General features: G+C 36.7%; 1 protein-coding gene across 5 annotated transcripts in view; it reads right to left on the minus strand.

Annotated features, from left to right (window-relative positions):
* Positions 1-24,995, minus strand: part of BMS1 (BMS1 ribosome biogenesis factor) — a 58,591-nt gene that overhangs the window by 16,587 nt on the left and 17,009 nt on the right. For all 5 annotated transcript variants that reach the window (XM_058697117.1, XM_058697118.1, XM_058697121.1 and 2 more), the window contains exons 5-13: positions 22,154-22,342; positions 21,372-21,514; positions 20,508-20,629; positions 19,997-20,190; positions 18,306-18,445; positions 15,999-16,765; positions 15,478-15,579; positions 14,614-14,771; positions 8,769-8,850 (exon numbers count right to left, since the gene is read on the minus strand). In XM_058697117.1, coding sequence (XP_058553100.1) covers positions 8,769-8,850; positions 14,614-14,771; positions 15,478-15,579; positions 15,999-16,765; positions 18,306-18,445; positions 19,997-20,190; positions 20,508-20,629; positions 21,372-21,514; positions 22,154-22,342 — 1,897 coding nt within the window. The remainder of the gene's footprint in view (positions 1-8,768; positions 8,851-14,613; positions 14,772-15,477; positions 15,580-15,998; positions 16,766-18,305; positions 18,446-19,996; positions 20,191-20,507; positions 20,630-21,371; positions 21,515-22,153; positions 22,343-24,995) is intronic.

Consider the following 24,995-nt stretch of genomic DNA (forward strand, 5'->3'; position numbering starts at 1 on the left):
CACACTCACTCTCTCTCCCTCTCTCTCTCAAAAATAAACCTTTTTTAAAAGATCACCAAAGATATAGAAAACTTAATACAACCAACCTAACAGAATCTGACATATATAGAACACTATACCCAACAATTTTTAAAGTACCCACAGAACATCTACCAACACAGGGCACAGTCTGGGTAATAAAGTGAATCTAAACAAATGTAAAAGATTTGAAATCGTAAGGGGATGTTCTTATAATGTAATTAAATTGAAAATCAGTAACAGAAAGACAAGAAAATTTCTAAACATTTTGTAGTTAAATAACACACTAAATAATGCACAAGTCAAAGAGTAGTCTCAAAGGAAATTCATGAAAATGAAAATACAACATAAGAAAATTTGGGCAAAACAAGCAAGCAATAGAGTAATTTACAGCACTAAATGCTCACAGCAGAAATGAGAAAAGGTCTTACACCAATAATCTAAGCAGACTGAAAAGTACAAAATAACCTAACACAAGCAAAGAACAGAAATAATAAAGATATGAGCAGAAACCAACAAAATTAAAAACTGGAACACAGATATGAAACCAAAAGCTGATTATTTGAAAAAAAAATCAACAAAATTAATAAACCTTACTGACAAAGAAAAAGGAGGACACAAATCACCAGTATCAAGAATGAAATGGGGGGCATGTGGGTGGCTCAGTCAGTCAGCTAAACATCCAACTGGCAATTTCGGCTCAGGTCATGATCTCACAGTTTGTGAGTTCAAGCCCCATGTCGGGCTCCACACTGGCAATGCAGAGCCTGCTTGGGATTCTCTGTCTCCCTCTCTCACTGCCCCTCCCCTGCTCGTGCTCTCTTGCTCTCTCAAAATAAATAAACAAACTTAAAACAAACAAAAAAAACAGAACAAAATGGGATTATCACAACAGATTCTGCAGCTATTGAAAGGTTATTGGATGAACACTAGGATTACTACCCACTCATAATACCCAAGCTAGCTTCTTGGAGAAGGCACTTAATGAAACTTCCACTTCCCCAAAGCCTTCGAAATTCCTTGAAAACCAGATAGCAAAATTTGGACAAGATGGAATAAACTAAATTATTTAAAGTATCCTATAACTATTAATGAAATAAAATTTGTCATTATAACTGCCAAGAAAGAAATCTCCAGGCCCTGACCTTTTCACTAGAGATTATACCAAATATTTAAAAAATTACATTCTAATTCTATACAATCTCTCCCAGGAAACAGAAAATTGGGAATACTTTGCAGCTCATTTTATGAAGCCAGTATTATTCCAATACCCAAACTAAATGAAGATGGTACCAAAAAAACCCCAAAAAACCCAAAAACAAAAAACCAACAACACTATAGACCAGTATTTCATAAACTCAGATGCAAAATCCCTTCACAAAATACTATCAAATATGGGCGCCTGGGTGGCTCAGTCAGTTAAGCGTCTGACTTGGGCTCAGGTCACGATCTTGCGGTCCGTGAGTTCGAGCCCCGCGTCAGGCTCTGGGCTGATGGCTCGGAGCCTGGAGCCTGCTTCCGATTCTGGGTCTCCCTCTCTCTCTGCCCCTCCCCCGTTCATGCTCTGTCTCTCTCTGTCCCAAAAATAAACGTTAAAAAAAAAAAAATACTATCAAATAAAGTTCAAAAACATATACAAAGAATTATATATTGGGGTGCCTGGGTGGCTTAGTTAGGCGTCTGACTTCATCTCATGTCATGATCTCATGGTTTGTGGGTTCGAGCCCCATGTCGGGCTTGATGTGGACTCAGAGCCTGGAGCCTGATTCGAGTTCTGCATCTCCCTCTTTCTCTGCCCTTCCCCTGCTTGTGCCTTTCTCTCTCTCTCTCAAAAATAAATATAAATAAATAAACCTTAAAAAAAAAAAAAAAAAAAGAATTATATATCATGACCAAGTGGGATTTATTCCAGTATGCAAAGCTGGTTCAAAATTCAAAAACTGGGGCACCTGGTGGCTCAGTCAGTTAAGTGTCCAACTTTTGGTTTTAGCTCTGGTCATGATCCCAGTTTGTGAGTTCGAGCCCTGAGTCAGGCTCCGTGCTGGTAGTGTACAGCCTGCTTGGGATTCTCTCTCTCCTTCTCAAAATAAGCAAATAATCTTAAAAAATTCAAAAATTAATCAATGTAATTTACTGTATCAAAATTCATACATAAAAAAAATTCATATATGAATAAAATTCATATGATCATATCAACTGACACTGAAAGGCATATGAAAAAATTTACTACCCATTCATAATTAAAAAAAAAAAAAAAAGAAAAACCACCTCCCAGTATACCAGGAATAGAGAGAAATGGAACACATAAAGAGCATCTAGAGAAAAAACAAACTAACATCATACATAACAGTGAAAAACATTGGGAAAAAGGCAGAATTTCCTCTTAGCACTAATCCTAGTCATTACATATAAAAAAAATTAAAAACAAATAGAAATATATTTAATATACATATAATTGCACTGCTGGTATTTACCCAAAAAATATAGAAACAGTAATTCAAAAGGTACACGCACCCCATGTTTATTGCAGCGTTATCTACAATAGCCAAATTATAGAAGCAGCCCGTGTCCACTGACAGATAAATGGATAAAGAAGATATATATATATATATATATATATATATATATATATATATATGTATGTGTTTGAACCATATACATATGTATGTATATATATATATACATACATATACACACACACACACACACACACATACATACACACACACACACAATGGAATATTCAGCCGTCAAAAGAATGAAATCTTGCCATCTGCAACAACATAGATGGACCTAGAGAGTACAAAACTAAACAAAGTAAGTCAGAGAAAGATAAATATGATTTCACTCATATGTGGAATTTAAGAAACAAAACAAACAAGCAAAGGAAAAAAGAGAGACAAACCAAGAAACAGACTCTTAGTGATAGAGAACAAACAGATAGTTACCAGAGGTGAGGTAACTAGGGGGAGAGGGATTAAAGAGTACACTTACTATGATAAATAAATAAACAAACAAAATGATTATTAATAAATAAAAATAAACGGCACACAGGTTGAAAAGAAACAAATGATACTGTCCCTATTTGTAGATAACACAATTGTCTATGTAGAAAATCCCAAGCAATCTACAACAACAAAAATCCTCTCACAACTAATAAGTGAGTTCAGCAAAATAAGATAAACACACAAAAATCAATCAAAATGAAATACTAAAGTATAAACTTATCAAAATATATTCACTATCAGGATGCTGAAAATTACAAAATACTTATGAAGGAAATTAAAGACAAATAAATGGAGAGACATACCATACTCCTGGATTAGAATACTCAAAATAGTAAAGATTCTCCCCAGTTAATCTATAGGTTTAATGCAATTCCTATCAAAATCCCAGCAGGTTTTCTGTAGACACAGACAAGATTATAAAATTTATACACAAAGTCACAGGCCCAAGGATAAACCAATCTTGAAAAAGAATAAAGTGAGAGGAATCATTCTACCTACTATTAATGTTTACTACATAATCACAGTAACCAAGATATGGGTGGTATGGGTGGAAGGACTGCACATGAATCAATGGAACCCAGAAATAAACCCAAAGATGCTCAACTGATTTTATTACAAAGGTGCAAAAGCAAATAAATGAAAGAAAAATGCTGGAGGAATATACACCTCAGGCAAAAAACATAACCTTTAACCTAAACCTCACACTTTATAAAGAAATCAAGATAGATCACTATCATACATGGAAAAGAACAGTTTAAAACTTTTGGAAAACATAGGCACCTGGGTGGCTCAGTCAGTTAAGCTTCTGACTCTTGATTTCAGCTCAGGCCACGGTCTTATGGTTTTGTGAGTTTGAGCCCTGCGTTGGCTCTGTGCACTGACCACACGCAGAGTCTGCTTGGGACTCTCCCTCTCCTCCCTTTCTGTCCCTTTCCTGTTCACGCTGTCTCTCTCAAAATGAATAAACAAGCTTAAAAAAAAAATAGGAGAAAAGCTTCAGGATCTAGGAATAGAAAATAATTCCTGGACTTGACATTATTCCTAAAAGTGAAAAAATGATAAACTGGACCTCATCAAAATTAAAAAGTTTTGCTCTGTGAAAGGAACTATATTAAGAAAATGAAAAGATATGCTACACACTAGGAGAAAACATCTGCAAACCACATATCCAATAATGGAATAAAATACATAAAAAACTCTCAATATTCAACAGTAAAAAAAAAAAAAAATCCAGTAAGAAAAAGGGCAAAAGACATCCACAAATATTTTGTAACAGAATACATTGCAAATTATAAAATGCAGCAAAAATGGCAAAATGCTCAACATCATTAGCCATCAGGAAAATATAAAATGAAACCACAGTGAAATATCACTATCAGATTAGCTAAAATAAATAATAGGACACTGAATACTGGCAAGGACGTGAAGAAACTGGATCATTCATATATTGCTGGTGGAAATACAAAACAGCCCAACTACTCTGGCAGTTTCCTATAAAGCTAAGTATGCAATTACCATACAGCCCAGCAACTGTATTCTTAGGCATTCATCCCAGAAAAATAGGAAGTTTATATTTATATAAAAATCTGTACACAAATGTTCATAGCAGTTCAATTCTCAAAAGTCAAAAACTAGAAACAACCCAGATGTACTTCAGTGGGTGAATGGTTAAATAAAACGCTACATCCTTATCAGGGAGTATTACTCTGCAATAAAAAGGAATGAACTACAGTCACATGGAACAACTTGGATGGACCACTCTAGGAACTATGATGAACAGGAAAAAAAAATCAATCATAAAAAGTTACATATTCTATGATTCTATTTAACATTCTTAAAAATTATAAAACTGTAGAAATGAAAAACAGGTAAGTGGCTGATGGGTCAGAACTTGGGGATGGGTGACAGAAAGGAGCTAAATGTATTTATAAGAGTAATACAAGGTATCCTTATGGTGATGGAAATGTTCTGTCTGGTAACTGTGTGTAGACACATAAACCTACACCAACTAAATACAGAGAACTAAACACACACACAAACAACACATATGAGCATAAGTAAAACTGGGGAAATCTATATAAGATCAGCAGATGTTATCAACATTAATATACAGGTTGTGGTCTTATACTATACAGTACCCAATACAAGATACAAGAAATCTATCTGTATGAAATACATATTAAAAAAGCTATGCATTATAAATGAGTGATTTGGCATGGTTGCAGGAGATTAATATACAAAAATCAGCCATTTCGTGTAATAACAAATAAGTGCCAACTAAAATTAAAATATCATTTAAATATTAATAACAATACAAAATATTTAGGAATACATTTGTTAAGAAATGAGAACAGCATCCTAAAATCACTGCTAAAAGAAATTAAAAAACAGAGGCAGCTGGGTGGCTCAATTGGTTAAGCGGCTGACTTCGGCTCAGGTCACCATATCTCATGGTTCGTGAGGTCGAGCCCCGTGTCGGGCTCTGTGCTGACAGCTCAGAACCTGGAACCCGCTTTGGATTCTGTGTCTCCCTCTCTCTCTGCCCCTCCCCCACTCACACTCTGTGCCTCTCTCAAAAATAAACACTAAAAAAAATTAAAAAAAAAAAATAAATGGAGAAATTTACTTACGTTCATAGATCAGAAAATTCAATATTGTTAAAATGTCAATTTCCCCAAAATTGTTTTACAAATTCCACAAAATCCCAATCAAAACTGCAGGGTTTTTTTTTTCTGGCAGCAATGGGTAAGCTCATCTTAAAACTTAAATGGAAGTGCAAGGGACCCAAAATCGCCAGAACAACTTTGGAAAAAGAATAAAATTTGAAGACTTAAATTACCTAATTTCAAGATTAATCATAAAGCTGTAATAGTGCAGGGACACCTGGGTGGCTTAGTCGGTGAAGCATCCAACTCTTGGTTTCAAGCTCAGGTTATGATCTCATGGTTCGTGAGTTTGAGCCCTGTGTCAGGCTCTACACTGCCAGTGCAGAGCCTGCTTGGGATTCTCTCTCTCTCCCTCTCTCTGCCCCTCCCCTGCTCGCGTTCTCATTCTCTCTCTCTCTCAACATAATAAACTTTAAAAATAAATAAACAAAAATAAGTTAAGCTATATATAACAGTGCAGTATTGCTATAAAAATAAACAAATATATTGAATGGAACAGAGCCCAGAAATCTTGCCCATATATGGTCAACCAATGAAAGGCAATTCATTGTGGGTAAAGGACAGTCTTCAACAAATAGTGCTGGAAAAAGTGGATATCCATAAGCAAAAATAAAAGGAAACCTTGATCCATACCTAATACCACATAAAAAATTAACTCAAAATGGATCACAGAACTAAATGTAAACCTAAAACTGTAAGAGTCATAGAAGAAAATATACAACCTTGAGTGGGGCAAAGATTTCTTAAATACATTATCAAAAGTACAGTCCATTAAAAAAAATATGGCCTTCATCAAAATCAAAAACTTTTGTTCTGCAAAAGACACTGTTGAAAATATGAAAAAACAGGGGTAGCTGGTGGCTCAGTTGGTTAAGCATTCAACTTCAGCTCAGGTCATGATCTCGTGCTTCGTGAGTTCAAGCCCCACATCAGGCTCTGTGCTGACAGCTCAGACCCTGGAGCCTGCTTTGGATTCTGTGTCTCCCTCTCTCTCTCCTTCTCTCAAAAATAAACATTAAAAAAAATTTTTTTTTAGGGGCGCCTGGGTGGCTCACTTGGTTAAGCATCTGACTTCAGCTCAGGTCAGGATCTTGCGGTTCATGAGTCTGGGCCCCACACTGGGCTCCGTGCTGACAGCTCAGAGCCTGAAGCTTTGCTTTGGATTCTGTGTCTCCCTCTCTCTCTGCCCCTCCTCTGCTCTTACTCTGTCTGTCTGTCTGTCTCTCTCTCTCTCTCTCTCAAAAAAATTAACATTAAAAAAAATTAAAAAAAAATTTTTTTAAATATGAAAAGACAAACTACACACTGGGCAAAAATAATTAAAATCACAAGTGATAAATGACTTAAAGAAATTAAATAGATTAAAATACTGGACAAGAGGTTTGACATTCACCAAAGAAGAAACAGATGGAAAATAAGCACACAAAAATGCTCAATACCATTAGTCATTAGGAAAATACACAATAAAACCATGAGGTATCATTCTACATCTAAAACTAAAAAGACTATATCAAGTATTGGCAAGGACGTAGAATAACTGGAAGTCTCATAAAGTGCTAATGGCAATACAAAATGATACAATCACTTGGAAAAACAATTTGGCTCTTTCTTAAAAAATTAAACCTACATCTGCCATATCCATTTAACCCACTGTGAGATATGTACTCAAGAGAAATCAAAGCAGTTGTTCATGCAAAAACTTGTGTAAGAATGTTCACAGTAGCTTTATTTGCAACAGCCAAAGCCCAGAAATAACCTAAATGTCCACCAACAGGTGAACAGATAAACTGCAGTGCATCATACAATGGAATATTACTCACTAATGAAAAGAAATTAAGTATTCAGCAATCAAAATGGATGAAGATGCAAGAGCATGAACATATCTCAAAATAATTATGGGTACATCCTGTACATCCTGTATGATTCCATTTATATAAAATTCTAGAGGGTACAAATTACTGTATAGTGACAGAAAGCAGGTGAGTGGTTAAAAGCACTCAAACACACAAAAATGAAGAAGGATAAATATCCTTTAAAGGATAATTTGCAAATCAGAAAAAAAAATCTATATCTATATTGATATCGATATCGATATAGATAGATAGATAGATAGATAGATAGATAGATCCCATTAGAAAAGTGAGCAAAGAACACAAAGAATTCGCCGAAGAAATGCCATATCCAACACATCTGAAATAAATATTCTCATTTACTGGTAATCAAAAGAATGCCAGTTATAAATTTAAGAAACAATTTTCCTTTATCAAACTGCCAAAAATAACATTTTTTTATGCGTGGTATTCAATATTGAATGAAAGCAGTAAAACGTTAAGTACTAAGATACACTGCTTATGGGCACATAAGTAAGAACAACTTTCTGAAAAAGCTTTTGGCAGTTGTAGTCCATAAAAATCACTCAATAATTCTAAATTTTATGAATCTAACTTATGAAAATGAAAAATGTGATCCAAGAGTTATTTCAAGGTGGCCCAGTGTAGAGTTAATTATAATACAGGCAAAGTAAATTGCTTAAATGACAAACTGTGAACTGAATTAGGATATGATAGAATAAAATCGCAAACATGAAACCTTTGAAAACATTTAACAACACAGTGTATATAAAGTAGAATTATAACTAGAAAATTTTTAAATTTATAAAAAAACTAGAAGGAAAAAAATCTCAAAAAATAAAGGTTTTTTTAACACAGGCGGAGATTATGGTATGACATGAACTTTGTATTCTAAATGTTCTACAATGTATACTACCTTCATCATTAAAAGAAAGTGTTATTTGAGTACATTTTTCACACACACAAAAATCCATTTTTAACAAACACATGATAAAAGTTATGGAAAGCTTCCTACTTTTCTTCAAGGTCCATATCTAATAAGCCAGTTAACCAAGGGAAGAAAGTAAGATCATGATAAAAGAGGAACCAGAATACTACCCATAAACTCCTCTGTCAGCATTCCCCAAAGCATTTCGCGTTTGCCTATTATTTCCAACTGTTAAAGATATGGAATAAAACAAAGTACAGATAACAGTCTTCTCTGAAGAATACTGTCCTTTACTTACCATCTTCTGCTAAGATCTTGGCTGCATCTTTATCATCTTCCCACTTCCCAGTCACAAAGCAATCTCTGATACTGTTCATGACCTTACACAAAAAAGCCAACACTTAGCTGACATGCTCCAATTACTCAACAAAACAAGTGCTATTAAGAAACAGTAGCAGGTGAAAACTTGCCTTTAAATACTTTTCAAGACACATTTTTTTGGAAATTCTCATTTCAAGTGGGTGAATGCGATAACCTTATCTTTGATGTAGATAGTATAACCACAGAGATAAAAACTTGTGTCTTAACATTAAACAATGGTTGAAGTGCTATTAGCCCACTGACCTCGTAAGTAAACAGATATTTACCAATGCAACTGATTTTCAAAGTTCATTAGTGTTCCTAAGGCAATGCAGTTAGATAGCATTTAGGAAGTTGGTCTTACTATTTCTTAATCCAGACTTATTATGGTTATTTGAAAATTCAACTCTTTGGCCAATGATAATATTCTGACGATGGCAAAATGTCTTAAATGAGCACAATAGGGCAAAAAGTACTGATGAGGATCCCGGTCTCGGACCTGCTGGATCATCTAGTATATACATGTAGTAGATTCTGGGTACCCCTCTTAAATATAGTAAAGCCTTGTACATAACTCTCTGTTTCACAGTCTGTTTCCTGGGGAACCTAAGATAGCACATGTCATTTACTACCAAGGCTTCAAAAAGCACACTTATAGAAATCTTCAGACAGGTCCTGGCTTTCACCTCAATCACATTCTGGTCATGAATCATGTTTTTCATACACAACCTCACTCTCAAAGAGTAGCCCTGAGGCTAGCATGATTATAATGGATACAGAATCAAATTCGTTAGCGTTGGTGGTATAGTGGTGAGCACAGCTGCCTTCCAGAATCAAATTCGTTCATTTACTCATTCCTTCATGCCTATAATCACTCACCAAATATTTAAAGAAAATCTGCTCTGTGCTCAGAAGCTTTGCAGGGCACTGAAGGATGAAAAACTGTTAGAAGAAAATCCTTACTTAATGAAGATTAACAACTGACTTAGGGAAACCAAAGACCGAAAAATAATAAAAGAGACCTTTGGTGATAAAAACACTAAACAAACTAAGAGTAGAAGGGAACTTCCTCCACCTGATCAAGAGCATCCATAAAAAAACCCCACAGCTAGCATCACACTAAATGGTGAAAACTGAGGGCTTTCCCCCTAAGATGAGAAGTAAGACAAGGATGTCTCCTCTGACCACTTCTATTCAACACTGTACTAGACGTTCTAGACCGGACAATTAGGCAAGAGACTGAAATAAATGCATCTAGTTTAGAAAGGAAAACTACCTCTACTCACAAATGATATGATCCCATATATAGCAAATCCTAAGGAATCCACTGAAAAACTATCAGAATAAATGAGTTCAGCAAGGTTGCAAAATACAAGATCAATATAACAACAATAAATTTTGTTTCTATACACCAGCAATGAGCAATCCAAAAATGAAATTGAGAGAATAGCTCCTTTTGCAATGGTATTGAAAACAATACTAGGAATAAATTCAACAAAAGAAGGTCAGAGCTTATACCCTGACAACTAAGAAATGTTCTTAAAAGAAATGAAAGAGGGGCGCCTAGGTGGCTCAGTCGGTTAAGCCTCCGACTTCGGCTCAGGTCACGATCTCGCAGTCTGTGAGTTCGAGCCCTGCATCAGGCTCTGTGCTGACAGCTCAGAGCCTGGAGCCTGTTTCAGATTCTGTGTCTCCCTCTCTCTGTGACCCTCCCCCATTCATGCTCTGTCTCTCTCTGTCTCAAAAATAAATAAAAGTTAAAAAAAAAATTAAAAAAAAAAGCCAATGAAGGAAATCCATGAACACGCTTGAGCTTAAAAAAAAAAAAAAAAAAAGAAAGAAATGAAAGAGCAGGGGTGCCTGGGTGGTTCAGTCAGTTAAGTGTCCGACTTTGGCTCAGGTCAAGATCTCACAGTTCATGAGTTTGAGCCACGTGTTGGGCTCTGTGCTGACAGCTTGGAGCCTGGAGCTTGCTTCAGATTCTGTGTCTCCCTCTCTCTCTCTCGCTCTCTGCCCCTCCCCGTTCACAATCTCTCTCTCTCAAAAATAAATAAACATTAAAAAAAAAAAAATGAAATGAAATAAAAGAGGCAAATAAATGGAAAGGCAGCCCATGTTAATGTAACAGAAGACTGACTATTGTTAAGATATCAATACTATCCAAAGTGATCTACAGATTCAATGCAATCCCTATTAGAATCCCAATTGGCTTCTTTGGAGAAATGGAAAAGCTGATTCAAAAATAAAGAAAACACAAAGGATCCAGAAAAGGCAAAACAATCTTAAAAAAGAAAAATAAAGCTGGAGAACTCATGCTTTCCAATTTCAAAACTTACACAAAGCATTAGTAATCAAACAGTAAGGTACTGGCATAAAGAAAAATAGAAGTCAGTGAAATATAATTAAGAGTCCATAAATAAGCCCATGTATCCATGGTGAAGTGATTTACACTCAGGGTGCCAAGACAAGGCAATCGGGAAAGAATAGTTTTTTCAACAAATGGTGCTAGGACAATAGGATATCCACATGCAAGAGAATGAAGTTGAACTTTTCTCACACCAAATACTAACATTAACTTGAAATGGATCAATGACTTAAATATAAGAACTAAACTATAAAACTCTTAGATGAAAACATAGGAGTAAAGCTTCATGATCTTGCATTTGGCAACTTTTTTTTAGACAGGATACCAAACACAGAAACAACAGAAACATAAACAAGTTAAACCTCATCAAAATTTAAAACTCTGCACTTCAAAGGGCACAGAAAAGACAACCTACAGAATGGGAGAAAATATTTGTAAATCACATACCTGACAAGTTGAATATATAAACAACTCTTACAACTCAATGACAAAAAGACAATGCAATTTTTTAAATGGCCAAACAGTAAGAATAGACATTTCTTTAAATGGCTAGTAAGCACATGAAAAGATGCCTGGGATGCCCAGGTAGCTCAGTTGGTTAAGCATTCAATGACCGGTTTTGGCTTAGGTCACGATCTCATGGTTTGTGGGTTTGAGTCCCATGTCAGGCTGTGCACTGACAGTGCAGAGCCTGCTTGGGATTCTCTCTCCCTCTCTCTCCCTTACTCATGCTCTCTCTCTCAAAATAAATAAATAAACATTAAAAAAAAAAAAAAAAAAAAAAAAGATGTCCAGCACCATAAGCTATCAGGGAAAGGCAAATCAAAGCTGCAATGAGATACTACTTCACACCAATAGAATGGCTATAATAATAATTAAAAAAATATATATGCAGATAATAACAAGTGTTGGTGAGGATGTGAAAACTCAGAAGCCACACACACTGCTGGTGAGAATGTAAACCTACGTAGCTACTTTTGAAAAGAGAAATGGGGAAACATGAGGAAAACAACTTTGTTTTCAGTAATCATAGTAATAGTAATACATGTAATGTTATTCTGACACTGTTTTGTACATAGGTGGGGTAAAGCAAATTAGTAATTTTCTAATTTCATCATCTTCAAAGTCAAATGGAATTAATTCTCTAGTGGAAAAACAAAGATACACATGTAAGATAAAAGAGGTTAAATAAGAACTCTGCAGGTCTGCATCTGAATTGGATTCTCCTAGCTCTGGTCACTGAAAGGCCTAGAAACAATGACCAATCCATAGCAGTGTGTATTCCTATGCCTAGACTGTGATGCTGAGATGCCATTTTCCTCTAAAAGGAATCAGGACTTCTTATGGCTGCTTCCAAGTCTGGCATCAGAAGTGTACGAGACGATGCTGGAACACCTCATCAGATCAGGCAGAAACAAAGCAATCAAAGACTACTAGGATCATGTCAAAAGAAACCAGGAACCCACTGGCCAGATATGGGATAAATATGAAAAAGTATCAAAAAGGATAGCAAGTTCAGTGGAAGGAAACACTCGATGTTAAATTCTATGAGCTGAAAACGATACTAAAAAAAAAAGTCACTTTTGGAGAATCATTCTGAAAACTAACAAAAAGAATCAAATATTCATCCTGCTTGTATAGAAATGGGTAAGCAAATAGATGAGGGGAAGTTTCCCTTTAGCGGGGTATTCCAGCTAATAAATTATGAGCAATTTGAACAGAATATCACCATTTTACATCCTTAATAAATTAATGGATCTAGCTAGGCATTGAGGCTCAACAGATTTAATTTTTTTTATTTTTTAAAAAAATTTTTTTTAACGTTTATTTATTTTTGAGACAGAGACAGAGCATGAACGGGGGAGGGTCAGAGAGAGAGGGAGACACAGAATCTGAAACAGGCTCCAGGCTCTGAGCGGTCAGCACAGAGCCGGACGCGGGGCTCGAATTCCCGGGCCGCGAGATCATGACCAGAGCCGAAGTCGGACACTTAACCGACTGAGCCACCCAGGCGCCCCGGCTCAACAGATTTTAAAATCGTAAGATGATTTTATGTGCCTCCTAAAAACAAACACCACAATCTATGGAGCAGTCTTGACAAAACAACAAAAATCAAACCTAAATCTAATCAAATTCTAGATGTGCTATCCATAGGGTAGCTGTAACCACATGGTTATGTACATTCTAATTAATTAAGATTAAATAAAACTAAAATAAAATTAAAAACTTAGTTTTTCTGTCTCATTGGCTACATTTAAAGGTCTTAACAGTCACAAGCAGCCACACTGGACAGCTCAATGATGTACAGATCATTTCCATCATCACAGACAGTTCTATTGGTATTGTTCTGTACCATTTTATAGGAAATACAGAGGAGAGGAGCCTCATAAACTGCACTTAAGGATGTAATGCAATCCACAGAAACCAAAATATGAGAAACTCTACACATCAAACACTCAGTTTCTTAAATGAATAAAATATAAGAGGGGAAAAAAAAAAAGAGATGTGTGCAGGGGATTTGCAGATTAAGAGACTGAAAAGGCATAGTGAGAAATAAACCCAAAAAATCTGATAAAACTAACTTATGGTGTTTATTAATGCAAACTTGAAGGATGAAATTATGAAGAAAAGAAGGAAATGATTATCATAAAAGTCATGGTTCCTTCTGCAGGGAGGACTATGACTGGGACAGACACATGGGTTACAGGTGTAACCTCATCTAATCCATTAACTTAGATGGTTGTTTTTATGTGGTTTTCTATAATCTGTATGAAGTTTTACTTCAAAAAAAAATTTACATAAAATCTCTTAAAGTGCCTAAGTGCTACTCAGTGAATTATATTAGGAATATGATAGTGATTGGGCCTCTCCTGAGAAGTGATATTTAAGCTAAACTGAATGATCAAAAGAAGCCAGCCTTAAGAACATCAGAACATTCCAGAAGAGAAAACTGAGGGTTTTCTAAGATGGGATTAAGCCTGTTAAGTTTGAGAACTTAATGAATTCCGGTGTGACTAAAGAATAGTGAACAGGGAAAGAAAATTTACCAGTGTCACGGATTTGTTTGCTTACAAATAGAAATTATAAATGTTAACTCAGGGTCATGAGGTATATCCTAGTTATAAAACACAAAATATTTCAAATATATGAAAACTTACGTGCAATGCTTCAAAATAAAGATTAACACTACCAGCCACATTTTCCTTTTCTCCATAACACATGCACAGAGTCTACCTAAACCCAAAACACATTATTGCTTAGGATGCATAAAATAAGTAGTCCAATATCTGGGGGAATGTCCTATTATCTTACAAAAATGAGGAGCCAATAACAAATAGGCAATACTGAAATCACATATTCTTCTTTTAGAACAATTCCTTAGATGTCTCTTAAGTCAAACATACTATTTCAGCCTTACCTCCTCTAAATCCCAATCATGGGGCGCCTCCACATGAAATCTGGAGCAGTCCAAAGAATCAAGCTTGTGCTTACATTCTCTTGAAGGCTGGCTGACACGGAACAATCCTCCGAGTTCCTCCCTGGTATCACCATCTTCTCCTTCATTGTCCTCTGTCACTGAAGAGACACCATGCCGAAAAAGTGAGAAGAAATCTTCAGCCTAAAGGACTGAGGGTCCCTGTTTGTGGTAGGTATGGCGGTGCCCCTGAGTGCATCAGCTATAGGCAAAGAAAAGGCCAGGGAACTACTGCTCACAATGTCTGGAGGACTTAGGCCCTCCTGCAAGAAAGCAACAAAGAATCCAGTAAGGCGATATAATATCGGGGGCTGGGAAACGAAAGGACACTTAAAGGCAAGCTTTTAACCAGCATAAAGCCATTCTCTTGAAGACTGCTGAGTCTCTAATCACCAACAGTACTTAGGCAAAACCTGAAAGGAAATCAGTACACACCAACCCTTTGATTCAATGCTCTGCTCCTATACACTCCTTTGGCATTGTTCTAACCACACAGTAACTGGTGACCACAATACAAAATGCACCACTTTGTTCTTTTCTGGCACTCAATTCTACCCAAAAAAAAATCCCATGAAGGAACTTGTATAGAGGGTATAAAATGACATAATAGAGAGTACTCTCATCAACAGTTTTATGGCAAACCTGTGAGCTGATGATTAAAAACATCTGCCACATACAAACTATGACAGTCAGGGATATCATACGGATATCAAAAGGACCACCCAAATCCTTCAGTCAACTTCATCTCCTTTCCAGAAAATTGTCTAAGAAACTAAAACGTTTCTGGATCTGAACTAGAGCTCTTACCTGTCCCATAAATAAGCTTTCGAAGGTTTGGAGTTGCCTGCTGCTGTCTCAGAAAGGCCTCAGCTGCCTTTCTGGAAAGGTCTTCCTTCCACTTGAGAGCGCCTGAAAGGACCAACACCAACATCAGGTAAGTCTGTTTATTTGTCCTCTCTGTATTCATCCTGAAATCCCATGAGGTGCAATATTTGAACAGTTAACAAAATCTCCAAAAGAGCAGACTCCCAAATGTAGACATTCTTTTTTTAATTTTTTAAATGTTTATTTTTGAGAGAGAGAGCTAGATCATGACAGGGGAAGGGCAAAGTGAGAGGGAGGCACAGAATCTGAAGCAGGCTCCAGGCTCTGAGCTGTCAGCACAGAGCCTGATACGGGGCTCAAACCCACACACCACTAGATCATGATCTGAGCCAAAGTCAGATACCCAACGGACTGAGCCACCCAGGTGCCCCTGTAGACGTTCTATTGGTAGAACATTTTTAGTGTCAAGTTTATACCAACAGCTACATTAAATTTAAGCACACCTGAAGTTTCTGAGGAATAGTTATTTTCTTCCTTGTAATCTTCTTCCTCTTTGAGTAAGTCTTCTACATCACTGGTCTCATCAATTAAGTTCTCTGACCCCAGTCTCTGACCACTGGCCACTTTAGAAGACTCTGGAAACTTTTTCTTAATAGCCTCTTCATTTTCTGAGTCCTCGTCCTCTGTACTGAGAGAGGAGCTTTCTTCAGTTTCATCCCCAGATGCAAATGCCTCTTCAGCTGTGCAATGACCTGAATCTGAAGTGGTGAGGGTTGCTTTTCTGATTGTCAAAGGATTCTCCAGATTCAAACTGTCACTCAAACCATTAGTTTGTAAAAGTCCTGGTTTACCACGGTCTCCAACAACCCTAGATTCTAAACTATCCCTCTCTCCTGAAGTGGAATCCTCTTCTTCACTGCTTTCATCAGCTTCCTCTGCGTCTCCTTCTTCCTCTGAACTCCTCTCAAGGTCATCATCACTATCAGCAAATGCTGGCAAATCCACCTCATTGTCTTCTTCCATCTCCTCAAGTCTCTGCCGTTTGACACCTTTACCCACCATATACATTTTATTAGTCATTTCAGCATCTGCTTCCTCTTCCGATTCATCAGCACTAGAGCCATTTTCCAACCTGTCGCCTTCAGACATCTCTTCATCATCTTCTTCATCACTATCTCCAGACTCATCTTCCTCATCTCCAAAAATGGCTTTCCGACGCACTCGACCGGTTTCCAAATCTATCTGCCTTTCTTCTTTTGGCATCCAGTGTCTATATTACCAAGGAAACACAAAATAACTCAATTTGTACAATAACTGTCTACTCTAGGAATGACATGTCAATAATTATGCACAGAAATAGAAAATATCATCGAATGGTTATAAATAACACAGCATAGAAAGGAATGATTTGATACAAATTAGAATATATGATATGCAAACTCATGCACAGTTCCCTAACACCTCCCTTCAAACGAACTTACAGAGAATCAAAAGGTAAACTTCAAAAACAAAAATTCTGGCATTAGGGAAAAAGTGCTCCAAAGGGAAGTGACTGTTTAATCAATCTTTTAGAAGACTGATCTTTTTTTTTTTTTAAGTAAAAAAAAAAAAGTTATTTTTGAGAGAGAAAAGAGCATGAGTAGTAGAAGGGAAGAGAGAGAAGGACACACAGAACCTGAAGCAGGCTCTAAGCTCTGAGCCACCAGCACAGAGCCCAATGCGGGGTTCAGCTCACAGAACCATGAGATCATGACCTGAGCCGAAGTCAGACACTTACCCAACTGAGCCATTCAGGCATCCCAAGACTGACCATTTTCAAGCTCAAAATAGATGGTCCTTAAATGACTGACTCCAGATCCAAGGCAAGGAAAGTACAAAGTAAGCCTGGAACACATCCTATTGTGTCAAAAGCAGTGCTCAAAGGCTAACAGGGAAGTGCCAAAAGGACAGGAGACAGACTGAAGGGACCATATAGGCATGAAAAAAGAATGATAGCAATGGGATAATAACAAATGGAATTTTTTAAAAAGTCAATTAGTCAACAGTGTTATTAAATAAAAAGGTGTAAGAGCTTCCTGTTAAAGAATGACAGCTAACGAATGTAAAAAGAATAACATATTAAGAATATTGTACTTACCTACCACACTATACCATCTGCTAGTTAGAGCAGATGAATGTTTCCAAAAAAGTTTCCTTTGTTTGCATACGTTTATAATAAATTCTAACCTAGATAATTTCAAACATTTTCAGACTGATTTTTTATTGGGAGTCATACATAAATCACTACAATAAAACCAGAACATTCACTATGTATAAGATATACAAATTCCCAACCCAGACTGAAAATAATTCACATAAGCTAGATATTAGTGGATACTGACCCAGAAGATAATATAAAACAATTTAAAGAAAACTTTTAGAGACAAGATATGTAGCTTCTCAACAGCCACCTGAACGAGCTTCCTTACTCTGCCTGTACTAGTATTTGGCCACTAAGAGAAAGCCAGGTGGCCTCAGGTCTCCTAAGAAACCAAAAGCAACCTACAGAAAACATTTTGTGACATCTGAGGAGTATTCTGGGTCTGCTAAAAACTGAACCTTGTATAATATTTCAAGAATACCTCCACATAATGTCACATAACTGAAAAGCCCTCAGAAACATATGTACATATAAAACAGAGCAAACAAAACAAAACCAGCTTGGAATGCATCCCACCAAAATGTATATTGATGGCAGAATTATGGGTGATATAATCTTATAATTATAGGTAACATATATTTTATGAAAAACAGGAAAATGGTAAACTTACCCTTGATTATCTATATCCTCAGATCCCAGGGGTTTAGAATCAGAAAAAAGTGTCACTCTACTTGAAGCCATCTTGGCATCAATAGTGGAATGGGTGGAAATGAGGCTCTGTACCAGTTCATGGGTGGGCCTCACCTCGTCCTGTCAAGGCCACCAAGAAAGGGAAAGTGAGGAATACACAAGGATTCTGAAGAGAGACACACTGGTTTCATTCAGTTTCTCAAAATTATCCTAAACATAGTTCCTAAAATCATTTCTTACTGCCTCAAAAATAAATAAATAAAAAGATAAAAAATAAAGAAAATTCTTATAACCAAGTCTAAAATTGACCTCTGTCTTCATTAAACCTTTCCCAGTTCATAGGAGTATACAACCTGACAACCTAAATACTTAGCTACACAAACCATAAGTGCCAATGCTACAGAAAATATTTATTCTGGCCCAATAAAACCCCTCTGCAGAATAAAGAAATGAAAATCTGGAGTCCATTAAAAAAAATTCTGTCTTTTGATCCAAAATTTTCATCTCAAGGAATTTACTGCATAAAAAGATCCCTCCCAATAAGCAAAACTGCATAATCGAGGGTACTAAGTGAGGCAATGTTCAAACCAGGGGAATCTAGGGGTGACCCCCTGCCCCCCGCCACAGACTGCCAAGGGTTGGTTCAATAAACAAGGTTTATCCATACAGCAAAATATCACACAGCTCTAAAAAAAGACCAAAGCAGCTCTACAAATACTAACAGGGAACAATGGAATCACATATTCTTTGGTGCCCCACTAAAGCTGCAAAAGTATTTAAAGTTGAAGCCCACATAATATTACTTCTCTGTCTCACAGACACCCCTACACACAAAGACCATATATGTACACAAATACATGGTATTGACATGTAATATGTAATAATCTAAATATATATAATATAACCTAGATAAATAAATATATGTTTAGAGAGAAAAATAAAAAAAGAGAAAGACCAAAGAGAGCTAAAAAACATACTGATATTGTGCAGGCATACTCCAGAGATACTGTGGGTACAGTTCTAAACTACCACAATGAGTCAAATGAATTTTTTGGTTTTCCAGTGCATATAAGAGTTAATGTTTATACTATACTGTAGTCTATTAAGTGTGCAATAGTATTATGTCTAAAAAAGCAATGTGCATACTTTAATTAAAAATACTTTATTGCTAAAAAACGCTAATCATTATTTGAGCTTTCAGTAAGCGATAATCACTTATCACAGATCACTGTAACAAACATAATTAATGAAAACAATCGTCAGAATTGCCATAATGTGACACAGAGACACAAAGTGAGCAATGCTGTTGGAAAAAATGGCACCAACAGACTTGTTCGAAACAGGGTTGCCACAAACCTTCAATTTGTAAAAAAGGCAAATTTTTGGCAAAATGCAATAAAGCAAAGCACAATAAAATGAGGTATGCTTGTATAGAGAGAGACGGGAAGTACAAGTACAGACCGCATGCAATGTTCACACTAGAAGACCTAGGATCCCCTGTGTGTCTTGGCAACAGAATGGAGGACATGACTTTTACTTTCTCCTTGGTAAAACTACATCATCTGTATATTTACAATACGCATTGTGGTTTTTACCGTAATTACAAATAGAGATAAAAAAGCTTCAGTATGTAAAAGCTGACTACATCACTTCCTGTGACTTTCCTCTCACCGATTCCTGGAAGCCATGGCTGCCACCAAGATCAACATAGACCGCATCTTTGTCATACAGCACACCACCAACTCCAGACAGCGGCGCATAAACCAACTTCTCTTTCTCATTTAAACAGCGCTTCTTTTGTTGTTCAGGAAGCGCACAGGGGTCTGGGAGGAAACTGACATCACTCACAGCAAAATCTCCTACACCTGGAAGACACACACAGAAAGACGGCTTCAGCTATAGGCGTATCAACTGTTGGCAAAAATGGCCCACAGTTGGAAGGCTTCAACCACAAGGGTATCATCTGACACTGGTCCTGTGCCTCTCTAGCTAGCTGACACCATCAGAGCAGAGGGATTTGGTCAACTCAACACCTTTGTGAGCTGAGGCAGAGTCGGGTTAGTCTTAAAACGCCTAGCAATGTAGCTCTATCTTGCTTGGCCATTTTTCAGCTTTCCTGAGAAATGAAGCAAGCCATCCTAATGGTTCTACAAATACAGTATATTTTATAACAAAACGATACCTGGCATGTGAATTTGGCTTTTACTTTTCAAGTGTGCTCCTCTTAAATAACCATAAAGAGATACTTTTCGGTCACACTTGATATTTTTTCGAATATCTTCTGGGTTTGTCAAATCTTCCATCCTAGAAAAATAAAACCCAATCATATAGCAGAAATAAATGTCAAAGTTCTTGTACCTCCCTTCACATGTCAAAGATGGATCAAATTCACTAGTTCACTAAACATATTGTTTAGAAAATTATAGAAAATACAGAAAAAATGAAGCACAGTTCACCATCTACCAGAGGAAAAGAAGCAAACAAATGATTGTATTGCTCTTAGGCTTTATGTGATATACGTTCTGTGAATAAGACACCAGAAATGGGAAATAATGTGCAATAGGGGTCAAGAAGAGATTAGAACATATCCAGAAAACCCCTTCATGGAAGAAGATTAAGCTTTAACCCGAGTTTTTTGGTGTGCCTTGAATTCTGGCAAGTAGAGAAAAGGGATTCCAGGCTGAGAAGACAATTTGAAAAAAGGCATAAAGGAAAGAAAGCACAGGACACATCTGGGTGACTGGAGCACAATGATTCAAAGACAGTTATCACTGAAAATTAAGGTTCAAAAAGCAGGCTAGGACCACATCTTATAGCCTTAAATGCTCCAAAATCCTCACATTTTTCTAAGTGTTTCATACTTTACTCCTGAAGCCACAGCACCTTTTAGGTAATGATGCAAAGAAGTAGATCTCTTCCACCAACTACAATGCCCCCTTACTATTAAAAAATAAGCACAAAGTAAGCTCTATTATTGCTCTTTTTCTAACCTTTGTAGCTTTGAAATATATGGGCCAGGAAGAAAAACTTCACATGCAGTTTTTACCTGTCTGCCAGGATATAGGGATGAGAGGTCTGCCACGTAAGAGGCCTAAACTTCATAACTGTAATAAAACGGCCCAGATTGTGAATTTCTTGGTTTTGATATTCTCCATGTACCATTCCAGAAAGGTAGAACAGCTTAGCACCCTAAACATTAAAAAAGCAAAAAATTAAATTTCAATTAAATTCTTGTCAATACTACATCAAAATAAAGATGTGTAAATAAGACGCAATCCTAAGGGAGACTTCTGGCATGCCACTACTCAATGTTTCCTGAACTTCTCCGCCTCTTTCAGGACTCATCTTGTTAAGGCTTAGTACAGTCAGAACTGCAAATACATTTAGCTTCAAGACTGCTCTCCAGCCAAGCAGTGGTGTCTGGAGTATTGCATGGAGAGGGCAGTGAGGCTCCCAGACACATGAAAAATTCTATGACGCTGAGCCACAGCAGTATGCAGGGGAGGGTGGAGTGGCGATATGTATGCACTGTAGTTGCTGGTCCTATAATTAGGAGAAACTTCTGACAAACTCTTTTAAACAATCACAAATGTAAAATACTTAGAGCCAGATACTGCCTGGTGCTGGGAGGGCTACAGAGTAAAGGAGATACACCAGAAGATCTGAAATACAGACTATTTTGAGAAAAAATTGATATATAAGAACAGATATATAAAGGAAATTCCAAAGGTGAATCCTGAAGGATGTTTGTTAAGCTCTCCTATTCCTCCTATTTTTTTTTTTCTTAAGATTATAGTGTTAGTATTCAAAAACTAATTCTCTTCCTACCGGGTAAACTTCTGTCCAGAACCGGTGTTTTAATCGCTTCTTTGTCTTCTTCAGTTGTTTATTATACTTAAAGGAATCTAAGTGAGTGAGAACACCCATAATTTTAGGAAAGCCATGTACTTGACAGATGTTTAGAAACTCAAATGTTTCCATTTCAAAACCAAAGCTGGCATCTATAAGCATCAGAACCTAAAAACAGAAAACACAATTACTCAAGGAAACTACCCAAAATAGACCATAAGCAAACTATGGTCCGTGGACAAAATCTGAGCCATGACCTATTTTATAACTAAAGTTTTTTTTGTTTTTTTTTTTTTTTTTTATTTATTTTTGGGACAGAGAGAGACAGAGCATGAACGGGGGAGGGGCAGAGAGAGAGGGAGGCACAGAAGCGGAAACAGGCTCCAGGCTCTGAGCCATCAGCCCAGAGCCTGACGCGGGGCTCGAACTCACGGACTGCGAGATCGTGACCTGGCTGAAGTCGGACGCTTAACCGACTGCGCCACCCAGGCGCCCCTATAACTAAAGTTTTATTGGAACACAGCCACATTAATGTATTTATGTATTGTCTACCCCTGTGTCTGCACTCCAACTACAAAGTAAGTAGTTGTAAGAGAAAGTATGACCCGCAAAGCTTAAGATATTTACCATCTGGCCCTTTACAGAAAAAGTTTGCCAACTCCTATTCTAGACTAAATCAAAGCATTACTTAGGGATCATCATGACAGAGAAAATACTACCCTCTGACATTCCCCAAAAGGCAACCATGAGGCAATAACCACCACAATATAAATTTCCACTTCAAGAATTTGGATATATTAGAAATAACTCAGAAAAAGCTAGGTCTAACTTGCCCCTCACCTGGAAAATTCCTCACTTCAAGAAATAAAGTTTTGTGTAAGGTATTTTTAAGCCAAATAACAGGTCTCTAACAGGAAAACCAAATAACAGATCTCTGACATCCAGAAAATGGGACAAAGTGGTAATCAATGAAAAATAGCAAAAATATAAGAAAATCAAACATTTTTGTTTCAGTCTTCTAACAGAGGGAAAAAAAAAGTTGCTGGGAGATATACAGTAGGAAAACTCTTCTATGTTAATTTGTAACATGCAATTGCTCAGACACTAAAAAAAGCTTCCAGTTTAGAATTAATCCAAAAATAGTAAAGTTATGAATGCTAAGAAAATAGAAGCATATAAGACAATCTTTAAAATTTTGACTCTTCTGGGGCACCTGGGTGGCTCAGTCAGTTAAGTACCTGACTCTTGATTTTGGCTCAGGTCATGATCTTACAGTTTGTGAGTTCGAGCCCCATGTTGGGCTCTGTACTGGCAGTGTGGAGCCTGCTTGGGATTCTCTGTCTCCCTTACTCTCTGCCCCTCCCCTGCTGGCTCTCTCTTAAAAACAAATATACATTAAAAAATAATAATAAAATTTTGACTCTTCAAACATGCAAAATAACTTCAGAGCTGATTCTTCTAGAAGTAAGAAACTTCCAGTTTTAACAACATATTAAAGACATCTCTGTTCTCACCTTTTTGTAGCTAATTCAAAAAACTACACACATGAAACCAGAAAAACTTATCTTTGGTTAAATTAAGGAACAGTCATAAAAGCACAAGATACATGAAGGTGGGCCACCAAGCACTACGAGAAAATGCAGCTGCCAATGCAGACCGCAGGCCAAGCTGGCGCAGTTCTTCCTCGCCGCTGGACCAGGCTGAAGGTGAGTGAGCTTGCAGTAGAGTATCACCACACCCCATCTGACATCAAAGCGTGCCAAGGGGCAAGTGGTTTGTTGTAGAATCACAAGAATAGGTAGCAAACAGTCCTTTAGCGGACAATCTTGTCAACTAAAGATAAATGAAGCCTGTATTATTCCTTCAATGCACACACGTGCACATATACATAAATCCATGTACTGTATGTGTCTTTGCTGGGACTTAGGAGGCTTTATGACAGACAACCCAGAGCAAAGCGATCAACATAAGACAAGTTAAAGTAAATTATGGTACATACAACGAAATACTTAAAAAGAATGAAGTTGAGCTATAGTACTTACATACCTTTAAGACACATTAAATGAAAAAAAGCAAAGTACAGAACAGTGTATATAATAAACAGTGTGTGCTTTAAAAGGGTTGTATGTATATTTCCATACATATCTAGAAGAATACTGCTTTGAGGGAAACTGAGAGACCAGGGGTCAGAGCAGGAAAAACACGCATTGTACCCTGTAGTATAGTTTGAATATTTACCAAATACATGGGTTCCTAAATCTTAAAAAAAGATGTATATGAAAAATATCTTTCTTAACATGTGTATGCTTTTTGTACTTAGATATTTGGTATATTTTACACAAAAAACAAACCAATGGAAAAAAAACAAACAAAAAACAATGACTTATACGTGAATCTACCTTAATCATTTCAAAAACACAAGATTTAATATGTTTATACTATTTTTTACTGACAATAACACTTATTTTTATTAATAGTAGCATTATATTAATAGTAGCATTCAAAATTTGAATGGTATTTAGTTTTCTGATATTATAATGGCACAGCTATAACATTCACATTAAATTACTTTTTATTTTCTATTTTAGAAGACTTCTTAGGCCAAAGGATAAAACCTGTAGCTCTTGGTCACCAAGCAGCCTTCCAGAAATTGTTGAACCAAAAACAAACAAAAAGAGGCCTCTGTTACCCCAATCTTCCTAATCAATATGGCCTTACATTTTTTAAAATTGGATTTATTTTTGTTAATTTAAAATGTAACTAGGAACACTTGGTTGAGCGTCCAACTCTGGATTTCAGCTCAAGTCATGATTTCACGGTT

The sequence above is a fragment of the Neofelis nebulosa genome, chromosome 13, assembly GCF_028018385.1.
Source record: "Neofelis nebulosa isolate mNeoNeb1 chromosome 13, mNeoNeb1.pri, whole genome shotgun sequence".
In the NCBI taxonomy this organism is placed as follows: Eukaryota; Metazoa; Chordata; class Mammalia; order Carnivora; family Felidae; genus Neofelis; species Neofelis nebulosa.